This window comes from Xenopus tropicalis, chromosome 9, assembly GCF_000004195.4.
Source record: "Xenopus tropicalis strain Nigerian chromosome 9, UCB_Xtro_10.0, whole genome shotgun sequence".
Taxonomy (NCBI): domain Eukaryota; kingdom Metazoa; phylum Chordata; class Amphibia; order Anura; family Pipidae; genus Xenopus; species Xenopus tropicalis.
The window spans coordinates 54,284,488-54,303,235 of NC_030685.2; the positions used below are offsets into that span (position 1 = coordinate 54,284,488).

The window sequence follows — 18,748 nt, forward strand, 5'->3', positions numbered from 1 at the left end:
TACCTCCCTAATACTACCCCATTTGCTTACCTCTAGCAATACTTCCTTATTTCTGTCTGCCATCTCAGATGTCTCTTTTCTACCAAGAAGGTAGTTCTGAAACACAAGGGCATAATTCTTTATCAGAAAACAAATACTGTTGTGCAGGCCTCACTTGGTAACCTCAATAGATCTCCATAGACTTTTATTCTTTAAGCAGAGTAAATCTGCCCAACAGTACTTCCTTATGCCTTTCATCCTTACCTGTGGATTTTTGAAAAGTGCATATTTTTCTATACGTTCCACAAACATAAGCTTGTTCTGGCTGTCCCGGGTCCAGTTCAAAAGATTCTCCACTAGGTTCTCATGGTCTTCAAAGATTCGCTCTACACAAAAGAAGAGCAGGATCCCATGAGAAACATCTTATAAAGAGGGAATTAAATATATACAGCATTGTCTTATTCAAGGCTATAAATTGCCAATTTGTTCTAGATTCACAGATCAGAATGCATGGGCCAAAAGTGCAATAAGTTACAGCACAATGGCTTTTCAGACTGACTGTTTTAACATGGACACTGCTGAACTGAAATGCAACTGGCTAATGGTTCCAGGAACTTCTCTATGTAAGTCTCTTAACAAGGAGCAATTCTGTGCACTAATAGTGATGTGGATGAAGCATGGTTACAGCTGTTTGTTAGTAAGGCAAAAAAAATGTATAATGGGGGTTTAGAACATTTTATTGTGCTCATTATCTGCAATATATCAGCAGTCTTAAGACCTGATAGGCAAAAAGCAAGGCAATTAAGTGTGCTTTCCATGACAACTGCAACACATCTGACAGTAACATAAAATACTAAAAAGGGTTAGAAGGCCTACAGCACATTAGTGTCATGAACAATAAGGACACTGGTGGTATTTTACAACTAATTTTCAATTTAGTTGAACTGCATTAGCAAAATCATTACCTTAATACTGTAATAATGATAATCATTTTAATTTTTTAAACATAGCAGGTTCACTAACCCATCTGAAGCTCAGAAATCGTTTCCACCAGTGACCAGTCAAGGCTGTACCCACAGTGAGACTTGTCCATCAAGTTGTCCAGCACCTGTCGTACCGTTTGCCGCTCGTCCACCATCATTGTCTTGGAGCTGTCATCAGACATGTGCACTCTGATCACCAACTGCCCAGGAATAATGCAACATCAGTCAAATGAAACTCAAAAGAGCAGAAAGGCATTTATCTCACAAGCAACAGACGCTTTATATTATATATTTAGAACTCTCCCTATTTAAATACATGTTGATCAGTCAGTGATTCCAATTTTTAAATGATAGCAATGATACTGATCCCTGAGCATATTGTATGGAATTGATATTTGAGAAAGATTATAAGGCTCTTTTTGGCATGTAAGTGCAAAGTACTATAATGGACACAAAACGGTGTGTGCTTGAATGCTATTCACAAAAGTGCCTTGCTCCTATACATGTTCCATAGATAAACACCAAGAGCCATTGTGCTTTGCACATTACACTTGTTTGATGTATAGTAATTTTTCCTGTGCCAGGGAATAATAAACAGACAAATAAAGACTGGGGTATTTAGTGCAAAGCCACCTGAAAAGAACCTTTGGGAGAAATTAAGCTTATAAAGTGAAACCTTTCCAAATGCATAATATCTAAATGTGATGGAAGCAAGGTTCCACACTTGCCATGAAAACAACCATTAACCACAACGGGTGCCTGTAAGAGCAATACCAAAAGGGTGTTTAATGTATTGCTGACCAGCCAGATATCTATCATCAGGTCTAAATATCCCATAGGAAGAGGATCAGAAAATCTGGGTGTTTTTCTCCCAGTGGGTCTGAATAGACACCTATTATGATCTGAATGTCAGCACAAAAGCCAACCCATAAAAGTGGCCAAGTCAGTGCAAAGCATCTTCTCATGTATGCCCAGCTTTTTTTATAATCCTATTTAGAAGATGTGTTTACTAAGAAATACACAGAAAAAATATGCACTGCAACTTTAGCATGTTTCAATTTCAACAGATGTGCACTGTACTTGGTTTTTATCAAACACAGTTCCAATTTCAGTTTAAACGGGACATTGACCAAAGATAAGCCATGTAATATAAAAATGTAGTAGCTGCAAACTATGCCCTAAATGTCTTATGAGCATGTGAGAACACCTGTTGTTGCCAAAGGAACCAGTTTAGAGCAATGCCCTGGGGAACTCAAATCACCAGTGGGAGTAGGTTGAGTGAAGCCAGAAGCATGCGTACTGTAAAAATATACATTGTGGGGTAATTCTCTTGCTGAAAATAGTTACATGACCGCTTCATTTGTCTAATCTAAACATTGTCAGATAAGTACATAATTATTAATCATTTCCTGCTTGCTTGTATGTAGATGGTTCAGATGGCAAGACTCACGTAACATTCACTTACTAGCATGGGGGGATAGCCTAATGACTTGATAGTGTAATCAAATGAAATAGGGAGGGAGTTCTTACCATAATACAAAGAGTATTACCCTTTAGTAATTACAATCCAGTAGTGACAATATAAGAAAGAGGTGATCTTTACATTAAACATTTGTGGTGGCGCTTTGCCTCTTTTTCCACTACAGTATAAACTGTACCACATCCAATAACCATCAAATGCATGTTGCCAACTTTTCCTATAAAATCCATTTTTATGGTATAAGCTGCAGTGGTGCAGTATGGTACAAGCTGCAGTGCAGAAAACCTGCAGTATTTGTTTTACATACATTACCCCATTTCAAAGGACTGAGAAAGGTATTGTACTACATTTAAAGCAAACTCTTGCTTGTTTAGCACGGACATACTGTATAGCAAAGCCAGATACATGGCTGAATTACAAATCTTTAATACACACCAGTCCTGTTAAACCCATACAAAAATCTTTTCTGTCTGCCCCATTGTTTAGCACTTTCCCTATCTCTCCTTCTGTCAGTATGTGTGGACACTGGCACGCTTATAATGCTGCAAATGTTTCCTTTATGGATGAACTGAACACAACCAAGTCAATCTCGTATTCTGAACAACACTGCAGTCTCAGTCTATTTTTAGAGTCCAACTGTTACATGTGCAGAATCGTGGCAAAGATGGGACCTACCTTTTTCACCTGAGCTTCCTTTATTTTTTCTAAAGCTATTCGAATCTTCTCAGCCTTTATTTTGGCCGCTTGTTCCTCCTGCAGAAACAGAACAAAGGCATTATGCACACAGCTTCCACCCTCAAAAACAAACAATGTGATAGTACTTGCAGACATTAGTTTGGTTACTGCATACAGAATGATTATTATGCACTTCTCAATTAGCCAATTATGGAGAGCAAGGGTTAGGAATTTAGTGTAAATGGACATGCCAACAAATCATATCTGGTCTCTTCCAGTCTTCGGCAAAACCCTGCAGCCTCTGTAAACTTCACTTTTTATAAAATCACTATGTTTCTTATTACTTCCCGGTCACCTCCTTGTCTTAGGTGTCCCACCCCACCAATACTCTTCTTGCTGCACAAAGACAATGTGCTCTTTACATCTGTAGTCATCTTAGAAGATCAATATCTGATGTTATAGTGAACAAAAAGAAAAGTTATCTCAGATTGTAATATGTCTATAAATAAGTGTTAATAACATATAAATAAGAGTCAACAACAAACCTTGAAGCCATGCTGTTAATCAGGGAACATCCCCCGCCCCCCCCCCCCCCCCCCCGAAAAAAAATTGGTTTTCAAGTCACTCATCAAAAACCTTTAGGCAACATTTCCTTAATAATTAGCTGAACTAAGCCATATAGTGCAGACTCTTTAACTCCCAAAGAGTTCCATGACAGTCATTCTGTGCCGCTGGGTTCCTGTGCCACTCCACTAAAAACCACTGTATCCCAGTCCAAGGATTATATGGGAAATAAGCCGAACAATTTGACAACAGCGGTTACTACAATTTCATTAAATCCACAGTATACAAAACATCAAGTCCAATGAACTGGCCAATTGTACGACAATTTACAAAAAGCCTAATGGAACATTTTTGGGTTCACTGGACATTTATGTCATCTGACCCTTGTGTTTTTGTTGTTACTATGGTTCCACTTAGTTTGGAAACATAATAGGAAATCAATATTTCATTAACACAACAGCCAAGAACCATGGGCTTTACAAACTTTCTACAAGGCATCTCACATATCCACAACTGCATGCTAGCAACTAAAATCTTGTGATCAACTATAAAAATCTTGTTGCCAACTATAAAATCATTTTCCTTTACAGAGTATATAGAGATACTCCGTGCAAGCATTCAGAAGTAATATTCCTGCAACACTTTGAGAGGAGAGAAGACTGAGAGGAGTGACATACATAAATAGACTGATGTCATTTGTGGTTTAATAAACCTGAAGATGGCTACAGAGTTTGAATAGGGGGATACCCCTCTGCTGGTTTTGCTGGTATGAAAACAATACATAAGAAATCCTGTTGAGGTGTTCCTTTTAATCTGTGCAAAATGTAAAGAACACTGAAAAATGGATATATGCATGCAGATAACACATATCTCATCATCACAGTGTTAAAGCTGATACAACGTCTCCTGACAGTAGAAGTGGTATAACATAAAGGGGACCAGAGATTACAACAATTTAAAAGAAGCCTAAAAGGGCTTTCAAAGGGCTACGTCATGGTGCGAAATGCAGAGTATTTTACAATTACTTCACCAAACAGGCCCTAACTGCTCTCCAGACCGGTGTCCCACTCTCTAATCCTCTCATTCAAGCCACTAAATGAAATAAAAAAGATGTAATGTAAGTGAGGAGAGACTGTGTATACATGGTTAGTGGTGAAATATGATCATTATTTATTCAACAATGTTAACTGCAGAGCCAAAAACAACCCACTGTTTTGACTGAAATTTATTTAGATCAATAGATTTGATGAGTTGTTCCTCATATCAACATGGAATATACAGTCATCAAGCAGTCATACTTGGCATGCCTGATCAGATTATTCCTTTTAAACCTCAGTCGTAGCCATAGATACTGCGGTACTGGTCATTAGCGACTACACAAATTGATATGCATAGCTGATGTGCTTATATAAAGCAGTGCTCAGCTACTAAAAATGTAACTAAGATTAGGTGATAGAAGGCAGTTTTCTAAATGTAACAAACTTGCCCCATGAGTAGTGCAGGTACGACAGGAAAATATATTTTATGGTCCAATTAATTTAAAATGCAAGGCAATAGGCAAAATGTGCTCTAAATGGGAAATCTTGCCAATACAACACTGCAGAAATGTACCTTACTGCAGCATCATTTAGCATACAGAGCACATGGAAAACGTGCATTTCTTGATGTGGTTAATTAAGGTTCTAATATCAACCCCATCATGAATCTGTCACATAAATTGATATCACTTTCATGAACAATCATATCCAGATGACAGCCTATGAGAGCTACTGCAACTTTGCCCAAAGGAACGGGTAAAATTCACCTCCCCCATAGTGTAGTCAGAAGCTACTCACCTATATATACTAGATATTCTAGCTGCCTGTGCTACATTTGTTATCCTCTTATATTCATAGAGCACCAACATATTTACACATTTTTCATCATTGATACATCAGTACCTGCCCCAGTGGAACTTACAATCTAATTTCCCTACCACATTCCCACAACACATATTACAGTCAATGTCATCAAAAGTCTATTTGCAGTGTAGGAGTAAACTTATGCTAGACACAAAGAGAATATACAAACTCTTTAAAGAAAGATCCCAGAACAGAAACTTTATACTAAAAGCATGACGGCTAAAGGATTTAACAAAGCAATGACGTTTTATTCTTTTGATAACTGCCTTTTTATCATCTTTAACTAAAGTAAAGTTATACAGGGTGAAATCTGGATGAAATAATATATTATCTTTGTGCAAATCCACCAGATAATAAGCATATAACAATAAAAATGACACTGGAAATTTGTTGAGTTAACACAAAGGGTTCAAGATAAGTCTATCTCATCAAACAGAATAAGAGGTAAAGAACGCATTTACACATCTTTTTGATCACCGTACGAAAGCTAAATAGAAGTCCCTTTAATCAAGTGACACAGACAGACATATCAGAGGTAACTTACGGGCAGACACACAAGGGAGTGGAAGAAGCAATCCATGTTAGAACATAAGCCATGCGGTTAATAGACCATGCAAACTCATTTCCATTCATTATTCAGACAGAAATGTAATTGCTCTGTACAACTGGGGAAGTGAGAGGTGGCAGTTAAAAGGGCTTATATGACACTCACCAATGGGTCTCCAGAATGACACTGCTTATCTATATTTGGTTTATACAGAGAGCCCAGCACATTAAGGCAACCCCTTTCGCTGCAGTTTCAAAACCTTATCCTCATGCAGCCAGATTATATTATGCTGCCCATTAATTGTATTGAGAGATTGCAATCCATCATTAGCTTCAATTGTAAATGACATTATTCTGGTTTCTTAAAACTTGAGATGCTAGAATTGCACTACCATGTCAAAACTACTCATTTTTCTTTAAAGAGGAGCTGAAGGTAAAAATTATGTACTTTTGCAATATACTTAACATTTCTGTTTTCAGCAAAAAAGTTTTTCTAAATGTTATACGGCTACCTTTGGGCTTTGGATTAGCAGTTCTCTCTCATAGCTGTGTTGAGTATGTATGCAGACAAGTCTCCAGTTTATGTCTCCCTGGTTCCATATCAACCTACTTTCATTTTATATTTGATTTATGTTGCTCTTGTTCTATCCCGAAACTAGCACATTATTTCCCATAAAACCAAAACCTATTCGCATGCACTGACAGCTATACTCAGATTCTGAAAAGATAAGAAGGTCAGATGATCAGCATGCTCTTGTGAAAGCACAACCCTCTATAACAAAGCTGGGCCAATCCCACAAGTCATGGATTTCTAATGTTAAAAAAATTTACGTAAGGAACTAAATTTACAGACTATCTTTATTATCGCACAGTCCAGTGTTAATAGAATTGTGCCCAGCACTGTTTGTCATGATAAGGAGATTCCAGCATGCCCATATCAATTTCACAATGCCCATTTAGCTACCGGGGTATGGCAGACATGCAGATGCAACGATCAAGCTTCATCACCTTAGTCAGCAAATGAGTGGGTTTTCCTGCAATGTTTCTGAGAAGAATTGATGTTTCCCTGTCCAGATAGGAGTGCTTGCATAGAAAAAAAAGAGAGACAGACAAGAAAAAAAGTGGAAAATACAATTAAATGAGAATTCTGCGCAGACTGTAATCATTACGTGATCTGATTAATATAGTGGCATGCATGGAGGAAAAAAAAAAGAAACAGGAGGCCGCCATCACCTAGGAGTAAGGAACAGAGTGAAGCATATCATAAACATGGAACAATCAGAATACACATCGTATAACTCATCTTACAACATTAGAAGCCAGGAGATAGCAGATTTATAATAAAGTCCAGATAAAAATATAGTTGTAATCCTGCACTGACCTACCTGTGTGTGAATATTAGACCAGTAATATTTCAAAGAGTGCTTCATTTAATATCATATATTTAATTTGTAAAGTTCAGATACCTTATTGGTCATTATTAGTTGGGTAAGCCTACATGCATGAAGTATTTTTGATCACTGCTACTTAATCGCATAAATCAAAATACAGGGAACTTCTGTGGGTCACCAACTACTGACTGCAACATGAAAAGGCATGAGTTATTTGTAGTTTGAGATAACACTCCATAGGTAACAGAAAAAGGAATATGCATTTAATTTTGGGAAACTTGGATTTTCCTTACTTTTTAGGGCTCTGGCACACGGGGAGATTAGTCGTCCGCGACAAATCTCCTTGTTCGCGGGCGACTAATCACCCCGAGTTGCCATCCCACCGGCGAAAATGTAAGTCGCTGCGCAGGCGATTTCAGCAAATCACCGAAGTTGCCTCGTGAGGCATTTTCGGCGATTTGCCGAAATCGTGCCACCGCGTGTGCCATCCCACCGGCGACTTACATTTTCGCCGGTGGGATGGCAACGGATGGCAACTCAGGGAGATTTGTCGCGGGCGACTAATCTCCCCGTGTGCCAGAGCCCTTAATGTACTTGAGACACAGGCTGGACCAAACGTGTTGGGGCAGCATGTTTCCATTCACTCAAAGACAACACAGTTGTTCCAAAATATTTGATCAAATCTGTGCAACAAGCTCCTAAAATACCCCTATATTATCATCACAGCATAATGTATAGGAGAAATTGACAAGCAGAATAGCAGCCGATCAGTAGAACAATGTGAAGGGAGCAAGATAGCAGCTCCCAGTAGATATCAGAATAGCACTCAATAGTAAGAAATCCAAGTCTGGCTTGGGACTCCTACAGTTACATGGGAGTAGGAGAAGAAATAGCATGTCTGAGAGCAGTTCTAATGTGTAGTGCCGGCTCCTTCTGAAAGTTCAGAACCAGGCACAATGCACTGAGATGGCTGCCTACACACCAAATTACAACTAAAAAAATTAAATTTGTTGGTTTAAGAATAACATTTTAAATGGTAGAGTGAATTATTTGCTCTGTAAACAGAATCCCTTCAAATAAACCCAACAGATTCATGTGGCTTAGTTAGGATGTACAAAGTTAAATAATATGCAAAATGTCCTTGTATTTTATTATCTTAAATGTAATGATTTTGTTATTTTCATAAAAATATAACAATAAATTATTTCACAATAATTTTAAAACCATAAAGCTTCATAAGCTTCACTTCTGCTCATCAGATGGATCATCTATTTTGGCCATACAGTTCTTCTACTGGGCTAATAATCTCATGGCACTACAACTTAGGTGCCAGGGTGCCTAAGCCATGTAATGCAGGCATTGCTAAACATATTTGAAATATATCTTAAATGACTACAATCTGCAAAATATTAATAATTGAAATTTTTAGGTCAACTCTATTATAACTACACATCTACAATAGGTATCAGGTGATAGGAGATGACCTTGTTTCATGAACTCCATTTCCATCAAATAATTACAATTTTTAGTAGACAAAGTATGGAGACCTGGATAACAGGTCCCATACCTATAGTACTTTCTATTGGTAATTCCAGCACTGTATGCTCCCAAAACAATGTCTCAATACCTCTAAAAAAAAACAAACAAAATATCAATATAATCAGCTGACAGACCAGGCCTAAAGATGTTCTGTCTGAAACAAACAGGGAACTGGTGTGGGAGCTGCTCAATAACCATTACATTCTTGCTACATTATTTTATAGAAATCATTATGTGGCTTCATAAAGAGACTAAAAAAACGAGGGCTGCTGAAGGGATTACAGCTCCTCTTAAATTTGAATGAAGTAATGCTGTCTATTTTCAGAACCTTAAGACCCATTATTATAAAAGGAATATTTTAGGGATTCTTCATTGGATGAGAGAACCTACTGCACATTTGTAGTGTGTCAGGGCCACAAGTATTTATACAACCTACAGTCATGGGATGCTGCCATCCAGCAAATGGAGTAGCCAGTCAGTAGAACAATCGGGGTAGTGTCACAGACGAACCTTTACATCTGTAGCCCTATTCTGCTACTGAAGGAAATCCTGTCTGATTTCCACTTCTTTTTAGCGCTACAGAAGTCCTGTGCCTCTGCTACATGAGACAGCAGGTACACTCTAAAATGGCGTGCCTCCACCCTTGGTCATGACAGCCTGTAATGAGAAATTCTTTGATCCATAATCACACAAAAAATTGGCAACCCTGACAAGGACTCCCTTTCCTTCTGCACAGAGAGTGCTTTTCTGCCACTGGGGTTCCCCACTAGCTTCCCACTCTGTAATCTCTGGGATCTCACAGCACTCTCTCTCACACTGACGCTTCTCTCTCCCAGCACTTCCTCTGCAGGCCTTCCTTCCTGTCAGCTCACAGGGGCGGTGACTGCACATGTGTGTATATACAGTTCTGTGTAACAAGTGCCCTGGTCCTACAGGAACTCACTAGCCCATGCTTTTTGTGAAGGTGGCAATATGGGCGTTACAGGTAAGTCAAGTAAAAAGGTAGCAGGGTGCTGCCATGTCAATTGGAGTAGGAAATCAAATGAAACAAATCATCATCTTGTTTAAGTCACAAAATCCCAGTAACCAAAGTACTACATACTTTATATAGAGCCATTATATTAAATTACACAACATGTAGATCATGAATTCTCTTTCCCTGTGTTTTGCTTTTTGTTAATTGTAAAATGATACAGTTATCAATACAGAAAGGTTCTAAAAGTGCCTGACAAAATAAAATATGTTGTGTAACGCAATACTGTATTATAGCAGTCCTATAATGCTTTCAAGTGAGATTCCAGAGGCAGAATCTAAGCAAAAGTCTCATGAGACTCAAGGTAAAAGTAATTACCCTCCTGTATATGGAAGATTCTTGGTTCTATGTTTGCATTACACAGCTAAAGTACAGACAAGCCATAGCAGATGCGATTGGAAGAGCAGACACTATAAAAAGAAGAGAACAAAGCAAACAAGACCACTAAGCTTTTTTTAACAGAGAAGAAACGACAAATACCTGTACTATAATGACAGTGGTGGTTATTAAATAAATAGCAGTTTGTATTTACTGACCTCACCACTTGAGTGGAAAAGAATAGTGTAGTTAAACTGGTTTGCTAGCAAGCACACAATCCCCAAAGTGTTGCTACACTCCATTCAATCTGTGCAGGTGTGCCTTGTTACCCACAAGTCTGGATTCACCACAAAGGGCAACAATTTCACTCAAAAGCAGAAACGCTGCTAAGTAAGGTGCTTGTGTTTATCAAGAGTATCAAGACGCATTCAACCCTGTTTCTGGGTTCAGCCCTGAAACATCATATGTTGCCTCTCAAGTTGCCTTTACCCAATCCTGTACAGTGCTGACTTTTTCTATAGCACAGCACAAGGGTTCAGAAACACTGACTATTGATCTGCACTGCTGAAAGTCATGGGAACATGCAACTTGTGTGCCTTGATGTGAAGCTAACAACTGTCAAGGCAGATCTCAGTAGCCCTGTAGACAAGCCTCCAATATGTCACTGCTGGCTGATTTAATCAATCTTCTTCTTCTGACCCATAATCACAAAGGCAAACTAAATAAATGTGACTTAACTTACAGTATGTCTCAGTATATCAGGTGCTCTGTTCCAGGTGGGCTACTAAACTCAGTTTGGCTTACAACTACTACTTCTTCAAGCATTATCTGTCTTTTACATAAACTCCTATCCTCCCATTGAAATGTCTCCTCTACTATTTATTAAATAGGCTTCTCCCATACGCTACTTCCTATAATGTGAAACATTGTGGTGTTTCAGTCAACAGTGTTTTCTGTGTTTTAAATTGAGTTGAATTTTGACTGTTTTCAAATGAATCTGAAGCAGCCAATTGCCTTTTATGACTAATTGGACAGTGGCTTAATAGATAGCTGGAATAGTTGATTTCCTTTTAATGTAATATTACCCATCCCATTTTATTTCTATCCTATTAATAACACTGCCATCAGTTTAACTTTTACTGGTTGGGTTAGTAAAATACCAGGCAGATGGCAAACCTAAATGCAACATTATTAAAAAGTATATTATGCTAAATGCTGCACAGATTTTGCTAAAGATCCCAGTGAACAGAATTGACTTCTGATTTATTAGTTGTTAAGCTGAAGATGTATAAAATAATCAGTGATGTGTCAGTCAGAGCAATAACAACAAAGCTCATTGCCATTTTACATTAAACAATAGAAATCCTGCAGGTTTTAATTTTCCCATTTCTTGTGTGACCTTGTGAGAGGGCAAGGTAGGTTTTATTTACATGCCTGGGTCAAATGTACCAGTCTTAGTAATCATCATGGGCAAGGTTTTTCAATCTATGTTGTTGAGCACTGGCAAGTTCCTGATAGCATTTCTCCATGTTTCTTACAGACCCTATCACCCTCATTCCTTTCAAACAATAAATGATTTTCCCATTTATGTGACTGTAGTGCACTAACACCCTTTACACAAGCTGGCTGATTGCTTCTGTAGAAGAAACGGATTGTTAAATAGTGTAGATATTATTTAAAAACACCTGCTTGTTTTCATTAGGTTGTGGGAAAGATTGTAATTGCAATGTGTATGGCCATCTTTACATGTTGCTCCCAGTGGCCTCGAAAAAGTTGCTTATTTTAAAATTCTACATTGGAGGCATAAAAACCAGGGGGCCTATTTATTACACTGTGTAAAATGAAATACACCAAAAGGTTCTGGTGGAAGAAATAACCCATAAAAAATTACGCCAATTTTACACGGCAAAGCCTGGTGAATTTTCTCACCATTTTTTTACACAACATAATAAATCTGCCCCTAATGTGCTAAACAGAACCCCCTGTAGTCTGCCAGTCCACAACGGTCTACCAAATAACCAATCGCAGACCTTACTTGGTATCCATGGGAACTTAGGTAAACAGGGTTTGTTTCATGGGGTCTCTTGTAGGGTTGAGTAAAAACACACCATTTCTTAACACATACCTCCCTACATTTGAAAAATGTTAAGAAGGACAAAATTAAATGCTGTGCATATCGCGGTGACATTTTTTGACCACACCCCCTAAATACCACTCCCATTTTAAAAAACTTGGCAAGTTATTTACAGTTAGAACACATTTCTGGGATGTTTTGGGGTCTTTATATGTGTTATTACAGTTTTGCTAAAAAAGTGAAATTGCCCTTGAAGCTGCAAGTCTCAGTTCCCCCAAGAGACCTGTTTAGCTTGTTAGTTACAATTGTATCTAAATTCAGGAGTTGCTTGTTAAGTTTCTGGGCTCTCTGCCAAAAGCTACTTGTTTAAGTCTGAGAAACATTGTTTCTAAGTGCAGGTATAGCTTCTTAAATTGAATAGGTAGCTTTTGGCAGAGAGACCAGAAATTTTAAGTTTGAGAAACATTTGTATAATTTTAAGCGTTCAGTGCAGAAGATCAAAGAGAAATGGGGGACTTTTCAGTAAGAATCGGGGACTGTGGGCTGAGCTGTTAAAAGAGGGACTTTCTTGTGAAAATCAGGACAGATGGGAGGTATGTTAACATTGTACTGCAAAGTAAGCCTTATTTATTGGCATATTTATGTATAATAACATATGTGTGAACAATATACATTTTTGTGAGCAAAAACCCTATCAAGGACTTCTGTTGGCCAGTTGATTCTTTAAAAATGGTTGGGTTTGATTGATTGATTCTTTAAAAAAAATGCTTGGTTAGATTTTCGAGCAATAACTGCGAGAATAACCTTTAAAATATTTATTGTACATGGGCAGTATATATATTCACTAAAAAGTGTGGCTTAGTTTTCTTTAAGTGGATCTGGAACACATTAAGAACAGAGGGAAGGGAATTGAAAATACAAGGGATTTATACCGGGGGATACGCTATGTCTGTTTACCATATATGATTGTGTCCATGATCATATTTAATTAGAAAAAAAAATACCACAATATATTGCACCTCTTTAGATTAGAGGAACAATTCTCATTTGAAGCAGTGTATCTTTACAGTGAGGGCAGTGAGGTAGTGGGATGCGGCTGTGATGACATTTTAAGGAAGCATTATGTCCAAGGCTATTGTGATACAAAAATCTGTAATATATATATAGTTACACATTTAAAACTTTAGCAAATCACCTCCATGTTCTGCAAAATCGTTCGTTAATGAGGCACTCTAACCTTGTATAAGTCAGTATGCATGCTCTAACAGCAGTGCTAAATCTGCAGAGCCCAGCTATCCCAGCATGCATTCTTAATTCACAAGGTTTAATTTCAAACACTGAGGTAAAAAAATCAGGCCTTCTGGGAAGCACATACTACTTAAATCACGTTTCCTGCAAAGTCATGTACTTACAAGTTTTTATGTTTTCTCTTACTGTTAACATATCATGGCTCTGTAGTGCACTATGTACATTTATGGAGCTATACACACATACATACTGACAGCCAGATCCCAGTAGAATAACTATGCTAATGGATGAGGAATGTCTAACATTCTAAGCATCAGAGTCCTCTCCCATATGAAACAATGTATATTATGCAATGTTCCCAATGCTTCAAGTGGATGGAACCCATTATGCCAATAACGTAAGAATGGCCAGATGGAATAAGTTATACTAAAAAAGGCATTTTTCAAAATATATTTCCAAAAATCCCAAGACACAGATTTAAAGGAGAAGGAAAGGCCAAGTCACTTGCGGGTGCCAAAATGTTAGGCACCCCCAAATGACTTTAATCGCTTAGCTTGTACCCCGGGCTGGTGCCCCTGTTAGGAGAAAACCGTACCAGCCCGGGGTAGCTGTAGCGAGCCCTTCCTTCTTCCGGGTTTCTTCTGCAGCAAATTCCCTTAGCCGGCGCATGCGCATTAGATTGAAAAACCGACTTTCTTGTTAAAATTTGGCTTTTCACTCTAATGCGCATGCGCGCCAACGAGGAAGAAGGAAGCGCTCGCTGCTACCCTGGGCTGGTGCGGTTCTCTCTTAACAGGGGCACCAGGTAAGCAATTTAAGTGAGATTTTAAGCGATTTCACTTGGGGGTGCCTAACATTTTGGCACCCCCAAGTGACCTAGGCTTTCCTTCTCTAACGGCCCAGCCAAAACTCAACATTTGTCTTTTAATCACTTATTTGTAGATAATAAGTAGAATACTGTAGGCAAGTAAATCTATTTAGGGATACTGAAATTAACCTTTTGATGTTTTTCCCATTTGATTGGTGATGATTTGGAAAAAAAATTTTTTGTCTTTTGTCTTCAGTTAGTCAGGTTTCATTTTGACAAAAAGGTGATTTTATTGGACGCTTGTCTTTTTTCAACCTCAGTTACTATGTTACTTTTTTTTTTTTTTTTTATGTATAAAAAGAAAATGGGATTGTTTTTAAGCAATCCTATTGATTTAGACTTGAAACATGTTAACCCAATTTCTTCCACATTTTATTAAATATGTATTGAAAGGCAGTGTTTATATACCACAAGAATAGGATTTACAAAATGTTGTCATATACTAGTTAGATGCAGGAATACAAGAAACATTTGAGAATTAATACAATAAGGGTTAAATATAAAATAACATACTGTTACACACCATCTAAAGAACAACTGAGTGCACCTATAAATAATACAACACATACAAGTTTCCAGCATGGAAAAATTCACACATGAAATAGAGCAGCAAAGGAAACACACTTTGTTATTCTGATGTTGGGGTATACTTGAAATGACCTAGAAAGAATTTAGCTCATGCTTAATATATAGAACATAAGAAAGAGTTATTAAAGCTCCAAAGGAAAGTCTGATTCCCCACAGTGTCCTATTTAGACAAACAAATTATCTTTAGGAGTAACTGGGTTTTCCTATGTAAGGGCAATGTCACAGGTAGCACTTCTGTACATTGTGTAGACAGTGATATTCCTTTTATACGCTTTTTTGTAATGTGTTGGCAAACTCCCCTGATCAACTGGCTGAATCACTAAAGGAGAGTGCAGCCCCATATGCCACCAGGTAGGAAATGAACATCCCACATGTACTGAATCCCAGGAAGATTTTCCGATTTGGGGGATCAGTCCTATCAATCAATCGCAGTTGGGCTCAAACACTCACTTTTGAGTAGATAACCAATTACAACAGGGCTTCAAACAAAACTATTAAGCATGAACTGAATAGAGATTACCAGTATGTTATTACAAATAAATCATTTTGTAAGGAAAACCTTGGCAAGCATGAATGATTCCACTACAGCTGAAAAGGTCTACTACAAGCTTTCTAATTGCAGATTTAATCCACTTTAATTACAATTTAAGTATCAACATAAGATCTATTGGGTTGCTAAGCAGCTCATAGGGCTATATAGAAACATTGGCACTGTTTGCCCAGATCCAAAACCCATAGAGCATAATTTTATTTTTGGTCCATTACTGCAACACTGATGAAAGCATACATCTGACTGGTTCATATCTCTTCCTTCCTGGCCTGAGGAAAACTTTGTCCATGTTATTAGATAACCCAATTTGTTTTCTAACATTCAAGAGCAGTAGGGCTGAGATCCAAACTTTTCCAGCATTACAGACATTCTTCATACCCTACTCTCCACTTTCCTAGGTCAACTGTAGAGAAGATTTAAATTTATAGTTTCTACCTTGTACATGGGTCAATTTAACCATCTGCTTCAGTTTATTTATGACTGATAAATTGTTTTATTGTAGTATAAAAAGTAAACCATTGCTAATAGCACTCATGATTTAGAAACTTATGGAATTCACAACTCTCAACTGCGGCTGTCAAAAGGTGTTGACCACGTCTAGAGAAATCTGATACCGAGCTTGACTGCATGTTGCATTCTATATGTAGCTGGTTTCAATTTTAAACCTGAAAACTGTAACGATTATGTAAGTTCTGTAAAACGGATAGTGGCTTTTTCCACCACTGCTTAATACATTGTATTGAATCAGGGAATTCTTACATACAGCCTGTACAACAGCACCCAAAAGACTGGGCTCCATAAAATGATATCATCAAATGCTTTTTTAGTTTTTTGACTTGATATAAACCTCATTTTAAAAAAATAAAAGAAAAATGCTAAGCCTTTACTTGTATGTATTTCTATTCATTTCTAGGAAAAGCATTTCTAAGAAAGACCCCACGGAGAGCAGATGTCAGTAGGCTGCCAACAAAACTCTTGTAGCTCCAAGAAAAATGTCAGAAAAGATCTCTAGTTTCATCAAGTTTTAAGGAAGACTGAACTGCAGTCTCTACCAAAACTGTCCAATGGTTTTACTGAAGCAGCTGACCCACTAGGAAATACACTTCTGGGTTATGGACAATTTGCTGCTTGTTTAAATATTTCAAAACAAATGTAGTTTCTACCTGCAGCAGAGATTAATTACAACATTCTGGTAGTTATAATGGATTGTGACATCTGAACATGAGCTGTAATTCACTTACTAACATAAAGATGACCTATTTGTTTAATTCTAGCTTCTCAGGTTACTCATCTGCCTTCAAATCCTGCTTTACAATTACTTGTCACTTTTGAAAAACCAAAGAACCTTGTACTGTCTTCTCACTATGGTTTTTTTTTCTCTTGCCCATTTTTTGTTTCTCAGATCGGCTTTCTCTGGTGCAAAAAGCCAGGAACATGGTTCTCAAGTTGTGCTAGGTTTCAATAGGATTGCACTGAGAGAATTATCTAACATAGCTTGAGAAGCTCTCAAGTTAGTCGAGATCAAGTATAAGGACAATATTGTGGCCTTTGACTAATCTGCTCTTTAGCATGTAAGATGAACATGTACTGTATGCTGTATGTATTAAAGCGTACCTCTAAATCAGAGCTGTCCAACTGTCCCACAGACCACCCCTATCTGTCTGGCTGCTGTGACTGCTAAACTTTGTGTAAGCTTTAAATGGTGTGAGCACTGAGATCAATACTGGGCTTTGCATTGTTCACACCTCAGATTCAGGCTGTAAACCCCTACATTGTTTACACATGTAAGCCCCTGCATTATGCACACCTTTAAAGGAGAAGGAAAGGTAAAAACTAAGTAAGCTTTATCAAAAAGCTTTTTGTAAATACAGCCATATGCACTTACAGTAATGCTGAGTCCTCTATCAAAAGAAACACAGGATTTCTTGTCTCCTTTTTTGTAAACATGATGTTTCAGTGTCTGACTTTCTTAGAAACCGCCTTAATTCCCTGGGCCAGAGTCTGCGCAGTTTTCTCCTCTCTCCTGCTTCTTCCTCCCACCAGAATGCTAAGAACTCACTCTCCCCTTCCTTAGGAATGTGTGATTTCAGCTATAATGGCTGGAGACTGCAGGAAGGAAGCAACTTAAAATGGCAGCTGCTATCTTATGCAAACGGAGAAAGCTTCTAAATGTCTTTACTCAGGTATGTTAATGGTTTCTACAGAATAAATATAGTGTTCTAGGAGGCACTAATGTGGCAAACCTATTGGCAGTAAAATGCCAAAATGACTTTCCTTCTCCTTTAAGTACATGCATTGTGTACACCTATAAACCCCTGCATAGTGTGCACCTATACACCCCTGCATTGCGCACACCTATAAGACCACTGCAGTACAAACTATTTATGTTGGAATGGTCATGATCAGTTACTTGCCCTGCTCTACCCTGTCTGTGTGTGCCATCCGCTGATTGTCCTATGCTGCCTGTGGGAGGTGAACCTGGCAGGGGTCTGTTTTGTTTGTTTGCATTTGGAAATCGTTGTAAGGGAGTCTCATAGGAGTTTAATTATGTGCTGCTGCCTGCCCTACCCTGCCTGTGTGGCCATACTCTGACTGCCCTACACTACCTCTGTTTACCACACTCTGCCTGCCCTACGCTGCCTATGTGTGCCATACTCTGCTATCCACAGGGGAGGAGGAGGCATATGAATTTATGGGTGTCTTAAATTTTTTTTGTGCTACCGCCCGTAATGTGGGCATGGTCTTAAAATCTCTTGTGATAACATGAGTGTTGTTTTAAGTGGGTGTGGCTTTTTAAAAGGGGGAAGGATAAAAAATGGCTTCCATTTTTGGCCCACTACCATAGAAATCTCCGGCCCCTGGTACCAATGTAGTGTTGGCCTGTGCATCCCACAACTACAGGATGCTACACGGTATTTCAATACTACCATGAAATCTCATTATTTAAAACACAGGTATTTTTATAGTTCTGATTTCCTTTACATGTGCTGTACTTTAACAATCTCACTGAA

At 38.1% G+C, this 18,748-nt stretch overlaps 1 protein-coding gene across 3 annotated transcripts in view; it reads right to left on the minus strand.

Annotated features, from left to right (window-relative positions):
• Nucleotides 1-18,748, minus strand: part of raph1 (Ras association (RalGDS/AF-6) and pleckstrin homology domains 1) — an 86,746-nt gene that overhangs the window by 15,602 nt on the left and 52,396 nt on the right. For 2 of the 3 annotated variants that reach the window (XM_031893700.1, XM_031893702.1), the window contains exons 5-9: nucleotides 7,137-7,211; nucleotides 3,118-3,195; nucleotides 1,003-1,162; nucleotides 244-365; nucleotides 31-96 (exon numbers count right to left, since the gene is read on the minus strand). In XM_031893700.1, coding sequence (XP_031749560.1) covers nucleotides 31-96; nucleotides 244-365; nucleotides 1,003-1,162; nucleotides 3,118-3,195; nucleotides 7,137-7,211 — 501 coding nt within the window. The remainder of the gene's footprint in view (nucleotides 1-30; nucleotides 97-243; nucleotides 366-1,002; nucleotides 1,163-3,117; nucleotides 3,196-7,136; nucleotides 7,212-18,748) is intronic. The other variant, XM_031893701.1, reaches the window with a different exon arrangement.